Source organism: Coniophora puteana, assembly GCF_000271625.1.
Source record: "Coniophora puteana RWD-64-598 SS2 unplaced genomic scaffold CONPUscaffold_17, whole genome shotgun sequence".
NCBI lineage: Eukaryota > Fungi > Basidiomycota > Agaricomycetes > Boletales > Coniophoraceae > Coniophora > Coniophora puteana.
Window position 1 is genome coordinate 465,203 of NW_006913069.1, and position 13,952 is coordinate 479,154.

General features: G+C 52.6%; 7 protein-coding genes across 7 annotated transcripts; 6 read left to right on the forward strand and 1 right to left on the reverse strand.

The window, feature by feature from the left end:
• Positions 1-416: 416 nt before the first annotated feature.
• On the forward strand, positions 417-1,666 carry CONPUDRAFT_132138 (uncharacterized protein; the record flags this gene model as incomplete). The annotated part of the gene is made up of 3 exons (XM_007776426.1): positions 417-784; positions 836-1,268; positions 1,350-1,666. The coding sequence occupies exons 2-3, from the start codon at positions 1,088-1,090 to the stop codon at positions 1,664-1,666; spliced, it is 498 nt and encodes a 165-aa protein (XP_007774616.1). The 5' UTR covers positions 417-784; positions 836-1,087.
• Positions 1,667-1,803: 137 nt separating this feature from the next.
• CONPUDRAFT_112475 (alpha beta-hydrolase) lies at positions 1,804-2,673 on the reverse strand. The gene is made up of 3 exons (XM_007776427.1): positions 2,647-2,673; positions 2,245-2,588; positions 1,804-2,177 (listed from the first exon to the last, which is right to left on the reverse strand). Exons 2-3 carry the CDS (start codon positions 2,549-2,551, stop codon positions 2,062-2,064), a joined length of 423 nt encoding a protein of 140 aa, XP_007774617.1. The 5' UTR covers positions 2,552-2,588; positions 2,647-2,673; the 3' UTR covers positions 1,804-2,061.
• Positions 2,674-3,173: 500 nt separating this feature from the next.
• On the forward strand, positions 3,174-5,063 carry CONPUDRAFT_66121 (diacylglycerol-acyltransferase; the record flags this gene model as incomplete). The annotated part of the gene is made up of 10 exons (XM_007776278.1): positions 3,174-3,238; positions 3,305-3,473; positions 3,600-3,655; positions 3,805-3,833; positions 3,952-4,279; positions 4,332-4,371; positions 4,445-4,559; positions 4,622-4,666; positions 4,732-4,822; positions 4,997-5,063. The coding sequence occupies 10 exons, from the start codon at positions 3,174-3,176 to the stop codon at positions 5,061-5,063; spliced, it is 1,005 nt and encodes a 334-aa protein (XP_007774468.1).
• Positions 5,064-5,591: 528 nt separating this feature from the next.
• Positions 5,592-7,422, forward strand: CONPUDRAFT_147332 (uncharacterized protein). Its single transcript, XM_007776428.1, has 2 exons — positions 5,592-5,889; positions 5,956-7,422. Exons 1-2 carry the CDS (start codon positions 5,671-5,673, stop codon positions 7,270-7,272), a joined length of 1,536 nt encoding a protein of 511 aa, XP_007774618.1. The 5' UTR covers positions 5,592-5,670; the 3' UTR covers positions 7,273-7,422.
• Positions 7,423-8,102: 680 nt separating this feature from the next.
• Positions 8,103-9,764, forward strand: CONPUDRAFT_159332 (uncharacterized protein; the record flags this gene model as incomplete). Its single annotated transcript, XM_007776429.1, has 1 exon — positions 8,103-9,764. One exon carries the CDS (start codon positions 8,103-8,105, stop codon positions 9,762-9,764), a length of 1,662 nt encoding a protein of 553 aa, XP_007774619.1.
• Positions 9,765-10,434: 670 nt separating this feature from the next.
• Positions 10,435-11,880, forward strand: CONPUDRAFT_169599 (uncharacterized protein; the record flags this gene model as incomplete). Its single annotated transcript, XM_007776430.1, has 1 exon — positions 10,435-11,880. The coding sequence occupies one exon, from the start codon at positions 10,435-10,437 to the stop codon at positions 11,878-11,880; it is 1,446 nt and encodes a 481-aa protein (XP_007774620.1).
• A 741-nt stretch (positions 11,881-12,621) lies between these two features.
• Positions 12,622-13,163, forward strand: CONPUDRAFT_169600 (uncharacterized protein; the record flags this gene model as incomplete). The annotated part of the gene is made up of 3 exons (XM_007776431.1): positions 12,622-12,684; positions 12,741-12,808; positions 12,857-13,163. 3 exons carry the CDS (start codon positions 12,622-12,624, stop codon positions 12,957-12,959), a joined length of 234 nt encoding a protein of 77 aa, XP_007774621.1. The 3' UTR covers positions 12,960-13,163.
• Positions 13,164-13,952: the final 789 nt, after the last annotated feature.

Genomic DNA, 13,952 nt, shown 5'->3' on the forward strand with positions numbered 1-13,952 from the left:
GGTTCGTCTTGTTCTTGCTTCACCTGTATTACCTTGCCTTTGCCTTTGTTGCGGCGATCGGGGGCCATGTCAACGGCGGGGAATCGAGGGGAGACGAGAGGGTAGAGGGTGAGAGGAGAAGGAGGAACGGAACGCTATGAGAATGCGATTCTGCGAAGCGTGTACATAGCGCGGATAGGGCGATGGAAATGCATGATCATCACCGTCACGTGAATGATGATCTCTCCCGTGTTATAATTATAGAGCTCGAGGCCATTAAAATCGATAGCAATCGCTCCGTGCCTCATTCTAAGCGAGCCGAGCCGATGGAAATCACAACGCGGGGTTTATATTCGGGGCAGCGCCATGGGAATGGCATAAACAATACCTAATTAAGCAAGTTCATTATTAACCCCTCTCAGCTTTTTCCGACATACGCTTAGCGCTACGGTTCCCACGGCTTGACGCTGTGCATTGTGGAGCCCCGGTTGGCGTTGCCAGCGCTGTTGACGATTCAGAGAAGCTTGGTCTGCTAGAAAATGGTGTGCTCAAGGAGGTGCAGGTGCAAACAGGTGAACTCTTCAGATTATCTACTTCAGTTGACCATGTTGGATCCAGAGCCCCTCTGTCTTCTCCCCAGCGCTGGCTGCTCAATAAAGCGCGAGGCAAACCATATGGAAGGATGCTATCTAACCGTCCAAAGGTCTTTCTATCATCCTCGTATCAATAAGAACCCACATGGCGCTAGCGCGCGTTCCCTGCGTCGCCATAAGCTTTGGATGACATCGGGCGCCAGAATCATCCTGTGGGTCTGATTCATCACACGGTGGCACATCTTCTCGGATCACGTCTCTAGTTTTCCCGCTAGCACTGGCGAATTCCCATTCTGTTCACTCCGTATGCGTTGGCAGTTACAATCATCCCATCATTCGACCGAGAATATAAGCCTGCTGGCAGGCTTCATGAGGGCTTCACCACCTCTCCCTCGGTGATCCCCTCGTCCCCGGTCGGTCTGTCCGCCTTCGTGCACTGGCACTAGAGTCCACACAGTTACGCTTCAGCTGGTCCTGATCCACACTCACTCATACACGCTTAACGCTTCACTGCCATGTCCTCTGTGCTACTCACGCTTGCGCTCGCCGGCCTTGCCGCAGCGACTCCGACCCCCATCCGCCGCCAGAGCATCACCACGCTCGGCCAGTCTGATATCAACGGCTTCACGCCCTATACGTGGTATGCATCCGCCGGGTACTGCCCAGCAAACGAGACGATCAACTGGAGCTGCGGCAGTGAGTATTCTCTCCTTGCATCTCATCTCATCGTATCAAAGAGGCAAAGAGGCTGACCGGGCTCGTCGTGCGGTCCCATAGCGAACTGTGACAGCAACTCAGGCTTCAAGCCGATCGCGTCGGGCGGCGACGGCGACTCTGTGCAGTTCTGGTACGTCGGGTTCGACCCGAGCATGAACGAAATCATCGTCGCGCACCAAGGCACGGATCCGTCCGAGTTCGAGTCGCTCCTTACGGACGGAGAGTTTACGCTCACGAACCTGAACGGCAACGCGACGCTCTTCCCTGGGATTGACGACTCGATTCAGGTGCATCGGTCAATCTCCCCGACAAGACCGTTGACAAACCAAGGATTATCAATGGGAATCGATGCCGGGCTCGAAAAATGCACAAGTTGATTCGCTTGGGAATCCTTGTCACTGGTGATCGTGTTCTGAAGTGATGTTGCCTTTTTAATGAGGCGATAAGGGCATGTCTGCAACTAGTGCACTACCTTCCCACATGAATGTGGTATCTTTACATCCGATTGACTAATCACACGCAGTTGAATCGTAGCGACTTCTCAAGAGGCTGTTCAGCCTTGTATCTCGAATCCCGAGGTATCGATAGAATCCCCATTAAAAGCCCAAGTGCTACATGACCACGTAGAAAGAACGGCCTATAAAGGAGAGAGCCGTCCCCATACCGACAATAATAACATATGTAAATAGGGTATCAGCGAGAGCCCTGATGTACACCAGAACGAACCAACAGGCGGCAAACGAAGGCGGCGGTGTCAAGAACAAAAACGGATTTAGGACTTGCATCCCATGGTGACGCCGTTGTAAGGGCCGTCGTGGTTGTCGAGATCGCCGTCGAAGACGTTGGGCACGTCGCCAACAATGCACAGCGTGCTGTTATTATCCTGACCTATGATACAAACACATTTACGTCAGATTCCATCAGACAATAGCGCGATGCAGAAATCAAGGCTCACCAGGGCAAGTGTCCCAGGATCCCGAGTCCTGGATGTGCACCTCGCCCGCAGGGTGCACGAACCCGAGGAACATGCCAGGAACGGTTGGTATCGGGTCCTCCTCGTTGTTGATGTGCGTGAGCTTGAGATTCGCGTCGACGTAGTCCGCGAACGCCTGGTTGCCAACGCGAGGCAGACCGTAGTTGACCGTCTTGAACGTCGTGCCGGAGGGGAGGTGCAGCGGGAGGTAGACAGAGTCGAGAAGCGACAGGGCGGCGCCGAGCGAGTGGCCCACGAGCGTCACGGCGGTGGCACTGTACTGCGACATGCCCTGCTGCACGGCGGCGAGGACGGCGTCCGCGGTGCTGGATAGCAGCCAGTATAAGAACACAATGGACCAAAAGAGAGAAGTGTGGTACGCACTCGCCCTGCTCCGCCAGGAAGCCGTTGGTGCGACCGACGCTAGGGTTAAGGTCAAGGACCGGTAACTTTCGACGTCAACCGGACCAGGCGCGAGTTTCACCTTCAAGTGTGTGTGCAACCCCCCTCTGAATTGCGCAACTCGCGCATACATTCCATTCTTCAGTCCATCCCTCTCTTTTGTATTTTACACCTTCTCCGTCTCTCCTCCACCCCACCGCCGTCGACTGACGCACTCGCGCCCTTTCTCTGTAACGGAGTGCGCGATACGGGAACTCAACACAAGCCATGGAGACCCGCACGGCGTTCACCACCGCCTCGCGCAACCTCTCCTCGTCCTCGCTCCGCGATCGCCTCTCCAAGCTCACCACCGCCAGACCTGTGCATCTCCCCCATGTCAACATCGAGTTGAGTAGTGTTCATCATCAGCGGGCGCGTGACGGAAGTGTGCGTGTGCATATACTGACAAGCGAGACGTTGTTCTGTGCAGCTTCGTGCCGTCCAAGATCCCGCGCCAGAGGCGGATGCAGATGTTGGTAGTTGCGGCCTGGTCTTGCATGATCCCCATCATGTTTGGTCTCTTCCTTTACCTCTGGTGCGTCCCACCACCGTCTCGACTCGTCTTCATGCGTTGACGTTAGGGTGGTGCGCATACACCCAGCTCGGTCCCGGCGCTGTGGCCGTTCATCGCAACCTATTGGATCTGGGTACACTACATCGACACGAGCCCCGCGTATGGCACCCGCCTCAGCCCGTGGTTTCGCTCTCTTAAAATTTGGCAATACTTTGCGGACTATTACCCTGCATCGTACGTCCCCTCTGATCTGTATGTCTTCGGTGTCTGTACTAAATATAACGTCATGTTCTGGACATCCGAAGGCTACTTAAGGTATAACAACTTCACGTTGCCCCTGGGCGTAAAGCTTATTTCTTGGCCACTTTGCTTTTACGTGTAGGAATGCGACCTCCCTGCAGATAGGCCGTACGTTTTTGGGTACCATCCGCACGGTGAGTGCTTTGTCTCTGACGAGGATATGACCTCAACGCTGGCTTATCGTGCTTATCTCGCGATGAACACAGGTATTATCGGCATGTAAGTGGCCTTCGCCCAAATGCAATACACGCGTTCGATGTTCGAGACTGATGCTTGATTCATTCAAGGGGCGCAATGGCCACCTTTGCGACCGAAGGTCAGTTCTACATCCCCCTTTGAGCCATCTCTCCACACCCTGTTCCTGGTCGATCCAATCACTTCCCAATCCCATTCAATTGTACTCACTCCATCTGCCTCGATGCATCACACTGTAGGGACTGGCTTCTCGCGTGCCTTTCCCGGGATCCGCCCCCACGTCCTCACGCTCACCAGCAACTTCAAGATCCCATTGTACCGAGAAATCATCATGGCGCTCGGCGTCTCCTCCGTTTCGAAGCGCTCGTGCTCCAACATCCTTTCAGGCAAGGGCTGGCGCGGCGCCCCCAAGTTCGGCCCCGACGGCGACCGGCTGCCGGCCAGCGCCGGGGAGGCGATTACCATTGTTGTGGGTGGCGCGGCAGAGAGTTTGAGTGCTCGGCCGGGGACCGCGGATTTGACGTTGAGGAAGCGGCTTGGGTTCATCAAGATTGCTATACAGCATGGGTACGTTTACGTTTTTGACTGGGTTGAATTGAAAACATATCCTCCTCGACAGCGCCGACCTGGTCCCTGTGTTCTCCTTCGGTGAAAATGATGTGCGTTGTCGTTTGCTTCTGCTCGGGTCTGGGCTAACCTATGCTGAACTGATAATCCCCTGCGCACATACAGATCTACCAGCAGATGCCTAACGAACGAGGGACGACCGTGTATACGGTGCAGAAAAAGTTCCAGAGCGTGTTCGGCTTTACGTTTCCGCTCTTTCACGGACGTGGGCTGCTAAACTGTTCGTCTTTGCCTTATCGCCTCACCCTCGTCCTCTCTGCTCATCGTTGTGAATGCGTGTAGATAACCTCGGATTATTACCGTACCGTAGGCGGATCGTTTCAGTCAGTGAGTAGTAGCCCGTTGTCGGGATCCGAAGTCGAGAGGGTTGACACGTTCTCGCGTTACAACAGTTGGTCGTCCAATCCACGTCGAGCGCACCGAGAAGCCGACGACGGAGGAGGTGATGCGCATACAGTCGTTGTATATTGAGGAGCTCATGCGGTGCGTTCATCAATTTCATGTTACGTCAGAAGATCGTCGTCTTCTCCCATATCAGTGTGCTTTTATTCCTAATCCTGAGTTCCCTTTCTCTGTCACTGCGCAACACATCTTCTTTACCCTTCTTACTTGCGTTGGGTGATCGTCAATTGTACTAATCATGCATATTTTATGCAGAATCTGGAACACATACAAAGACGAGTTTGCCAAGACGCGGACGCGCGAGCTTAGCATCATTGATTAGATATTTCGAAGGCACGTTGATTTTCTTCGTACAGTGGTGTTGGACATTGTCAGGAGGAAAAGGTCTCCCCGCATACGATAGACGGGTCAGCCCAGGCCTGAGCACTGAGGCTCGGGTTTATAATAGAGGGGGTTTCTTGTACTTTATTGGGATGGTAAAACAGAGGGTGAGATTTTGAAACGTATTCTGATTTGGTACTAGGCATGAGAGGCGCATGAGGTGGCCAGATGGCTATATATTTTCAGCCTTTGCATGCTTGGCTCACGGGCCCGCCTGACCATGGCACGCAACTGCAGTTTCCGGCTCCGCCTTCTGCCTGGTGTGCGGAAGAAATTGGGAGGATCGCAGCAACACCGCAGCCTGGACAGGAAGAATAGCCCCTGAATCGTCAAATGGCAGCCACGAGTGCGCAAATGTTCTCCTTATAGACGGCCAAATGGTACTTCGTGCTAGCTTCGAATGGACGAACGTGCGTTGAAAAGGTGACAAACGCGCTCCGTTTAGCCTACTTGCCGTTAGATGCCATGAGCTGTGGGTGGTGGTATGCTCCGGTGGAAAAACCCTCCCCGCAGTGGATGTCCACCCACTCTCATCCTAAGCTGCAAATATGCACCACTGTCTCTCTGTCTCTGAGCTCATACTCGCTATCTGCTGTTCATCCAACGATGCCGCGCTTGCAAATCTCGCTCAAACTTGCAAGACGTTTCAAGAGCCGGCGCTGAATGTGCTTTACAGCGACCTTGATTGCATGTCAAAGTTGTTGATGTGCCTCCCCCAGGATCTTTGGCGTGTTGAGGAGGGTGATACAAATGAGCAAGCTAATTTGGTACGAATTGCATATCCTTCCTATCCACTCTTGATAACACCGAGCGCTGAACGAAATAATGCACAGTCATTTACGCGCCAGCTACAGCCGGCCGACTGGCAGGTGCTGCAGCGATACGCCGCACGCGTCCGATTCCTCCGGATCGGCGGGGCTATTTGTCAGGCGCCTATTGGAAGCCTGTTCGAGGATCGGTATCGCGTCGATGATCCCCTGTTTCCAAATCTCACAACTCTGACGATCTATGCGGATGGCTGTTATCCTCCCTGCGTACTATTATTCCTCGGACCGAACCTTCGTACGCTGGTGCTCGACAACTGTGACTTGCACGCGCGTTTTCTTCGCGGCGTCGTAGACCACGTTCATCTCAGCCAAGGTATTAAGCACCTCAAAGTCATTCGCAACGATTCGTACTGGCTTGAGGACGAAGAGGATCCGGGGGATGCGGTGGTGGATCCGGAGTCGTTAGCGCAGCTGAGACAGCTGGAAACGTTGACGTTCGAGGAAGAGATCACACCGGAGCTGCTCACGGCCATATCCAGTCTCCAATCGTTGACTTCCCTCAGAATTGTCGTTCCCCCCACTTTGCGACTCGAGAGCCGACCAAATCTTGGGCATTTTCCCCGCCTTCGGCACCTAGACCTTCAAGGTGCTCCTCCTGAGGAATACGGATACCTGTTGCGTTATGCATACGACTCGGATTTGAGCGCCGTCGAGCAGCTCGAGGTCTGCTTCAACGAGTGCGAGGGACACAACTTCGCTCGCTTTCTAGAGACCCTCGATTCAACCCTTGGTAAATCTACTCCAGACTTAAACTCTCGCAAGAATGCCATGCGTACTTTGCATATAACACAGTCCTCTCCGTCTTCTCTTGGCGACACAGTTAAAGGCGATGCACTTCGCCGCCTCTTTTGCTTTGGCGAGCTCACTGAGCTGGTTATCACCCCATTCCTTGTTCTCGAGCTCGATGACGTCCTCATGCAGGACCTGTCCTCGGCGCTTCCGCACCTGTGCCACTTTGACCTCATCGCCAAGTACCCTGACAGCCCCAACGTGACACTAACAGGCCTCGCCAGCGTAATACGCAATTGTCGTAGTTTACGACAACTGGCTCTGTCAGTCGACGCTACAGTGGTACGCAATCGGGATCATCACGGCACGGTGACAAGTATAGAGCCGCACATGAATCTGTCAGCGCTGGGCGTCGGAAGATCTCCTATGGACGATCCGGCGTTCGTCGCGCAACAGTTATCAGCTATGGCTCCCAAACTGTGCAAGATAACGGTCGCACGACAGGTCGTGCGCGTTTTACATCCTCCAAGAGACGATATATATATTCGGTGGACGCGGGTACAAACGATACTAAGGTCGCATATACCGGAATAGTCTACCCGTAAATGTTGGACCCAGATATTCTGATTCACGACCGCTGCACGATACATTCGTTTCTGTGTATACGTAGCGAACGAATTCTCCACATACATATGTTAGTAGATAGTTATTCCAGCTAATCTGATGTCTGCTAAACTCCAGACTCTGCAAGACCCCTGGATTGTTTGTGTGAGAATAAATTCCGAGAACAGGTGAACCCGTCCAAGGAGTCTTGTGCAAGCATGATTTTGTCTGTCTTCCTCTTCCTTGTCTTCATCATATCCCATATAGAGCAAAGAATATCAGGCATGTGGATCAGAAGATCGTTAACGATGAATGATATCCTCAAGGTGCGGTCGCGACCCGGTGTAAAATTGAAGGTAACGACTCGGATGTCTGAGAAGTCAGAAGCGCAAGCCTACGCGTAATTTTCCATGCGATATGGCAGGTCGAGGGCGACGAATGGGGTATATTCATGCCAGGCTGCTGGTGCATAGTTATCAGGATGCTTTACTAGTGCTTACTTACAGTAGTACCCATTCGCGAATATGTACACTGGTATTTTTGAGGTTTTCGTTTGTTGGGCTTCTCTCTGTCTTCATCCCCGTCCGTTCCACCATGACCCTCTCTGACCAATCCTCATTATTACCCTTCGAGTTGTCTGAATGTCATTCTCGAAGTGTCGGAACTGGACCAAGGGCCGACAGTGGCGTCCGCGAAAAATTTAAACGGCGCCATCATTTGCTGATGCCGTTCTGTGCACTGCCACACATGCCCGCTGTTGGTTTACTCTCTCGTCGCACTCCAACACGTCGCCCTCCTTCGGTCAACAATCAACAATTCCGATGACCACACTGAATCAAAAGAAAGTGCAGCATCCTGCCGTGGAAATTGAAGACGAAGGGTTGGAGGTCCTCACCATCCTACACGAAGACGCGTCTGGAACGAAGGACACCACGCGCTCCAGGATATGCGACCTGCCGTCCGAGTTGCTCGCCCGTATCATGTTAACATGCATGTTCCTGGACTTCGGCTCCCAAGATTCTCAGTTGATCCTTCTCACTCACGTCTGCTGGTACTGGCGGTCTGTTGCCCTCTCCTACCCTCATCTTTGGTCCTACTTTGGCGTAGATAAGAGCTCGAACCCAGATAGGAAGATGGTCTTTCTAGAACGGTCCAAATCAGCGCTCTTGAATATCAACGTTAATTTCTCCTCACTTCTGGCAATGGACGCCTCCTTGATCAAAGCTATAGTACGCGCGATCAGGCAAACATCGAGGCTGCGTTGTCTTGAGCTCCGAGTTGCCGAGATAGATCTCTTCGAGGGCCTGTTGGCGGATCCCGCTCCCTATCTTCAGGATCTCAAGCTTGTCTACCAGCCTGAGGATCACGACGCTATATGGACGAGGCGAATTGATTGTGAACTTTTCGGTCGGGAGACGCCAGCCTTACGAAAACTCTCCCTATACGGATGCACTCTCATCTGGGGCTCGATGATCTTCTCCGGGCTCACACGACTCGAGATCGAGCACCTCTTTGATGACTTTCAGATCAGTACTTCGGAGTTTCTGGACACCCTTAACTGCTGCGCGCCAACTCTGGAGGTCCTCAAGCTCACCGGCTGCTTGGCCCACGCCACCGCTTCCTCTCCCTTGTGGACAACGTACCGTGAGGCAGTGAAGCTTCCCCGCCTCGATTATCTGCACTTGGACGAGTTGTATTTCTCCGACTTCTCGCATTACCTGTCTTGTCTCGATCTCCCACCCACTGCCCACATTAGCGTGTCTCACGTGGACGAACACAATCCGGAACTCGACATTCCAGCTGCTGGCTCGATGCTCCCCGAACGGCTTTTCTCCCCATCTGATCCTTACGCGGGCCCTTCATGCTATCTTAGACTGTTGTTCATCAAAGGGAAGAAAGGGCTCTTCGGGCTGACGCTCTGCAACAAGGACGTTCATGTAGGCAAGGCGCCATGGTACCGCTATGAACCGGAGCGGGAGAGACGCCTACCTCTCAGCGCTTCATTTCGCTGGCCCGTAGACGAGGATGCAGGGCTCAGCGCGTATAGCCGTAACCTCCACAAAAGCCTTCCTCTGTCGGACGTCCACACCTTAAGATTGGATGGCGATTACGTACCCACCGAACGCTCGTTTTGGGAAGGACTATTTCTCAATGCCACGAACGTACACCACCTATTCCTTGGCTCCGCACTTCGCGAAGGCCATCTGGTGAGCGTCTTGGACGCCCTTACTCCCCAGGCTGAAGAGTCTTCGGAGGCCGGTGGTGTAATCCTTTTGCCCCGTCTAGCTCATCTGCATATCTCGACTAGACGCGTCGCGAACGTGGAAAGTCAGCACGTGGTTGACGTTCTCAATGCCCGTGCGCACGCAGGGGCAAATGTGGAGATCGTGACCGTTCAAAAATCCAGCAAACCAAGGTTGAAGGCGTACGCGGTGTCTATTGGAGCTACGATGGTCGTCGATTTGTACAGCAGGGGGCAGTAGGACTACGAGACTCCTTTTGCAGATTGACTAGCTTGACATTATTTTTCCCTTGTATCGGCTTATTCGAATTTCTGGCGGTGTTCACACCGAAACTTTTGAATGGCGGGATTGTAACGTGTCGAAGTATCAGGCTTAGCCCCTAACTCAACCGTCCCTTGATGTCGACGCGTCATGGGAACCGGGCGCGCAAACACCGGATCGCGTTTTTCTTCTTGACTTCATCCAGGTGACGCGTCGTGTTCACGTCCAAGGTACGCAAGCTCCAATATCTCTTGAGATGACGTCTGGCTGACCCAGGGTGAAGTATCTCGTTGGAACTTTTAGATGCCTCCTCGTGCGAACAAGGGCCGGAAGAAGCAGCCTGGACCTGCTTCTCAAAGTAACTCGTCCATGCATCGTACGATGCGCTCTATGACCAAGGGCAGTAGCGGTCGAACTCAGACAGAGGGTGGAGGTAGGCGTCAAGCATTCTGTGCAGCCCCTTCACATAACATCTAACCTTTTCTCGCGCCTAGCCCGTAGTCAGCAAACCCTTACGCGGCCAACCCTCTCGCAGTCTCTTTTCGACACCGGGAAACTAGAAAATGAGTCCGCCCGCGAACAACGGGCCCTAGGCAGCGACACGGACAGCAAAATATGCACCATGCCTCCTGAAGTGCTCGCTTAAATCATGTCGCTGTGCACCAAGGATTTTGCAGACGCAGACGACCGCATGTTGACTCTGACCCATGTCTGCCAACAATGGCGTCAAGTCGCCCTCTCTTTTCCTCACCTCTGGTTTAAAGTTCGCTCAAATAAAACCACGGACCCCGACAAAGTCCGCGCTATTCTTGAGCGATCCAAGTCGACTTTGCTGGACGTGGAAGTCAACCTCGGGGAATCTGTGAGTGGTCAACTGGTGGAGGTCGTGAGGCAGGTGCTAGACCAGACATCAAGGATGCGCACCCTCGTTATCCAGGGAGACGACATAGAGCTCGCGCGCCCTTCATTTGATACCCCTGCGCCATTCCTCGAAGAGCTCGCGCTTATCAATGATTGGGAAGCTCCCATTGTTGCTATTGACGACGAACTGTTCGACGAGGAGACTCCTTCGCTTCGGGAGTTGGTGCTCCACGGATGCGTACTCCGCTGGGACTCGCCGATTTTCTCTGGCCTTACTCGTCTTAGTTTGTTCAGCTCGCCATTTAGCGACTTTGGCGCGCTAAAGCCAGATGTCCGCGAACTATCGATCGTACTCCACTCCTGCGGAAACACCCTCGAAAGGCTCGAACTCTGCAACTTCTTGGAGTCCAGCGGCCTTTGGGATAGGTCATGGGACACTCTCTCGAACGCCGTCAAACTTCCACGTCTGAAGTTTGCCATTCTCTCAGAATTCGACTTCTTTACCCTAGTGTCCTTTTTCAAACATGTCAACATATCGCCAGCCGTCCCCATTAACGTGTGGAATGTAGATATCAATAATCCTCGAATGGTCCTTCCGAGCCCCATCCCCCTTCTTCCCAGTCAATTCTTCATTTCTCCCGACGCTTCTCCAGCCCCTTCGAAATGCCTTCAGCTAATCGTGCACACCATGGGGATTGACTTCCACGTCTATGAACAGAACCCTAACGCCAAGGTGCCATGGTATCGCTACATGCCATCCGACGAAGACCACTTCTTCGCGACGTTTTGCTGGCCCCTTGACGAAGACAACATCCAAGTCATCACGCAAAACGTACATGGTAATATCCCCTTCTCGGATATCCATACGCTTGAAGTGGAAGGCGGATATCTTCCGGCAGAGCGCTCATTCTGGGACGGTCTGTTTCGTAACACCGCTCGGGTTCATAATCTTATTCTCGGGACGGGTATTGCCAAGAAACATCTGCTTAGCGTCTTCCACGTCCTCGCACCTGATGGCCACGGGTCCTCGCAGAAAGCCAGTACGACACTCCTGCTTCCACATCTTACACGGCTGCATTTCGCCACACCACATATTCAGGAGATGGACCCGGAGCTAGTCACCAGTATCCTCAAAAGGCGCAAGCAAGCTGGTGCTAAGGTAGAGACTATTACTATACATGCACAGGAAGTGCAGGGATACGCGGACGCAATGGGAGCTACAGTAGTCCAGTAGAATGGTCATTAGATCTCGTTTTTACGAGTTGATTCCTTGGGAAGTCATGGATGTCTTTCTATGATACTATTTCACCTGCAATCACCGAGAACAGGACGTAGTGCATGATATTGAACCGCCTGGTAACAATGTCTAGCGATGACTTTGCCTTGTGTGGTGAGAATTACAGCGAAACGCATTTCAAGCTGTCGTTGATTGTTACACTTCGTTCCAACCGTCGCGTTGTCTATTTAATCAAAACAATATTATGTACTCGGCCATGATCCGGAGCTGCAATGACCACGGTCATGCCGCATTTACACACGCACCCACAACAAGGGGTGCCCTGAATTGCCCCTGTCAGGGGCCCTTAAGAGAGCTTTAGACCCGACTAGTAAGAGTTCTTCAACTTCCATCAAAGGACAGATCATGCGCGCCAATCATGGTCGATTGGAGTCAGTCCCACTTTACGAAATAAAACCAAGGCAGAGGTATATCAGAGCTAAGCTGTGTCTATTACAGTGTATGTTAGTGGTCAGTCTGCCCAAGGGACGACAGAGTGTGAGGCCTGCTTAATGGGAACCGAATAGCAGGCGCGGAAGAGGTGAACGAATCAAGGAGTTTAGTTAGCCGAGCGAAGGTCGAGAAGCTGGCGTCGACAGGCTTGCACACCGAACAGGAAGGCAATTCAGTCAACAAACACATGTAAGTTCGCGCCGGCCGCTCAACGCGCTCATCCCATCCCTCCCTCCCTCTACCACCATGTCGAGTATTTTCAACTGGAAAGCGTCACTCCGGTGCGATCCAGACGTCGAGCCTTCGCCGGTGAGTGAATTCGTTCGCCTGTGGTTTTGTCAGTGCACTCAGCTCGCGCCATCTAGATCGAACGGGGGTCAGTCCTCCTGCTGTGGCGCCTCTGGAGAGTGTGTCCCCAGAATGAGAGAGTAGAGTGAGTGACTAGACGTCGAGCTGATATCCGTGTCTCATTCCGCAGTAGAATACAAAACACGAGTATCAACTCGGCGGCCGTCAGAGTACCAGAGTACCCGCAAATCCTCGTGACCAAGGAAGTGACGGTCACGTACGAAGAGGAGGCCTGAGAGGATTGTCAGCTGCATATAGCCTGATACCCCAACTGTTTTAGTCATTCATTTAACACTCGGACCAACGTCACTCGTTCGCTAGCTCTTGTTTACCTCACCTTGAACACGTCTTTGTTCATTGATATCTTGCGATGTCTTTGCTTTCCATGTCGTAATCGGACGTCGTTTGACCGATATAGGCGGTCTCAGTGCCGCCGTTTCTTCTGGAAAATGATACAGTGGGATAAGCAGACGTCGAGCCACACTACAAGAGCATCAACGGGTGGGCTCACCTAGATTTACGGCTTCTTCGTGAAAAATCTCATGCAACATGATGGCGTACGAGAAGGGGCGACCTTACTGTAATACTTATGGTCGTGATCAGCGCGACGAGTAGGAAAGTGTATCGAACCGTAGCCACGATAATGGCGAGGGGTCAACTCCGTCAGCTCGTTTCCGTGGCATGATGTCCAAAGCTAAAGGCTCGTGTGCTGTGCAGATTATGCCATAGTAGCGACCATATGGGAGGTAGCCAAGATGAAGAATGTGATAGTGTACGAAGAGATGACGAAGGTGAAAAGATAGCGTAACAAAAGGGACGGTGGTTGATCTTGATAAGGATGGAGTATCTGTAAAAGTGGCGAATCCAGTGACCTCTGCTCAATTAGTTGTCGCGTGGGCTCGATGATGGGATTCCAATGTCCGGTGACGATGACGCTGAGGGCAACGGAGAGATGTCGGCAAAACATGTATTCATCCAGCAATCTCAGTCCTCTGAGTCCACCGCATTCACATGTGGCAAACCTGATGGACTAGAGTGCTCTATTGTCGATATAAGTGTAGGCTGTATTCGCTACGCATAATACAAAACAGTCCTGTCTTGTAATAGACGCGGACTAGATGAGTTGCATTGAGTGCTCAAATTTGAAAAGCAGCACTCAGCGTTCCCGCTCGTATAAGTCGCACCTTCGCCTTTTGACGTTGGCCAAAACAGGATCAGATAAAAGAACT

Coding starts and splice junctions, on each gene's coding strand:
- CONPUDRAFT_112475 (XM_007776427.1), bottom strand. CDS start 2,551: ATGTCGCAGTACAGTGCCACCGCCGTGACGCTCGTGGGCCACTCGCTC. Junction 2,178..2,244: donor ATCCTGGGACACTTGCCCTG/GTGAGCCTTGAT, acceptor TTTGTATCATAG/GTCAGGATAATAACAGCACG.
- CONPUDRAFT_147332 (XM_007776428.1), top strand. CDS start 5,671: ATGCACCACTGTCTCTCTGTCTCTGAGCTCATACTCGCTATCTGCTGT. Junction 5,890..5,955: donor CAAATGAGCAAGCTAATTTG/GTACGAATTGCA, acceptor AATAATGCACAG/TCATTTACGCGCCAGCTACA.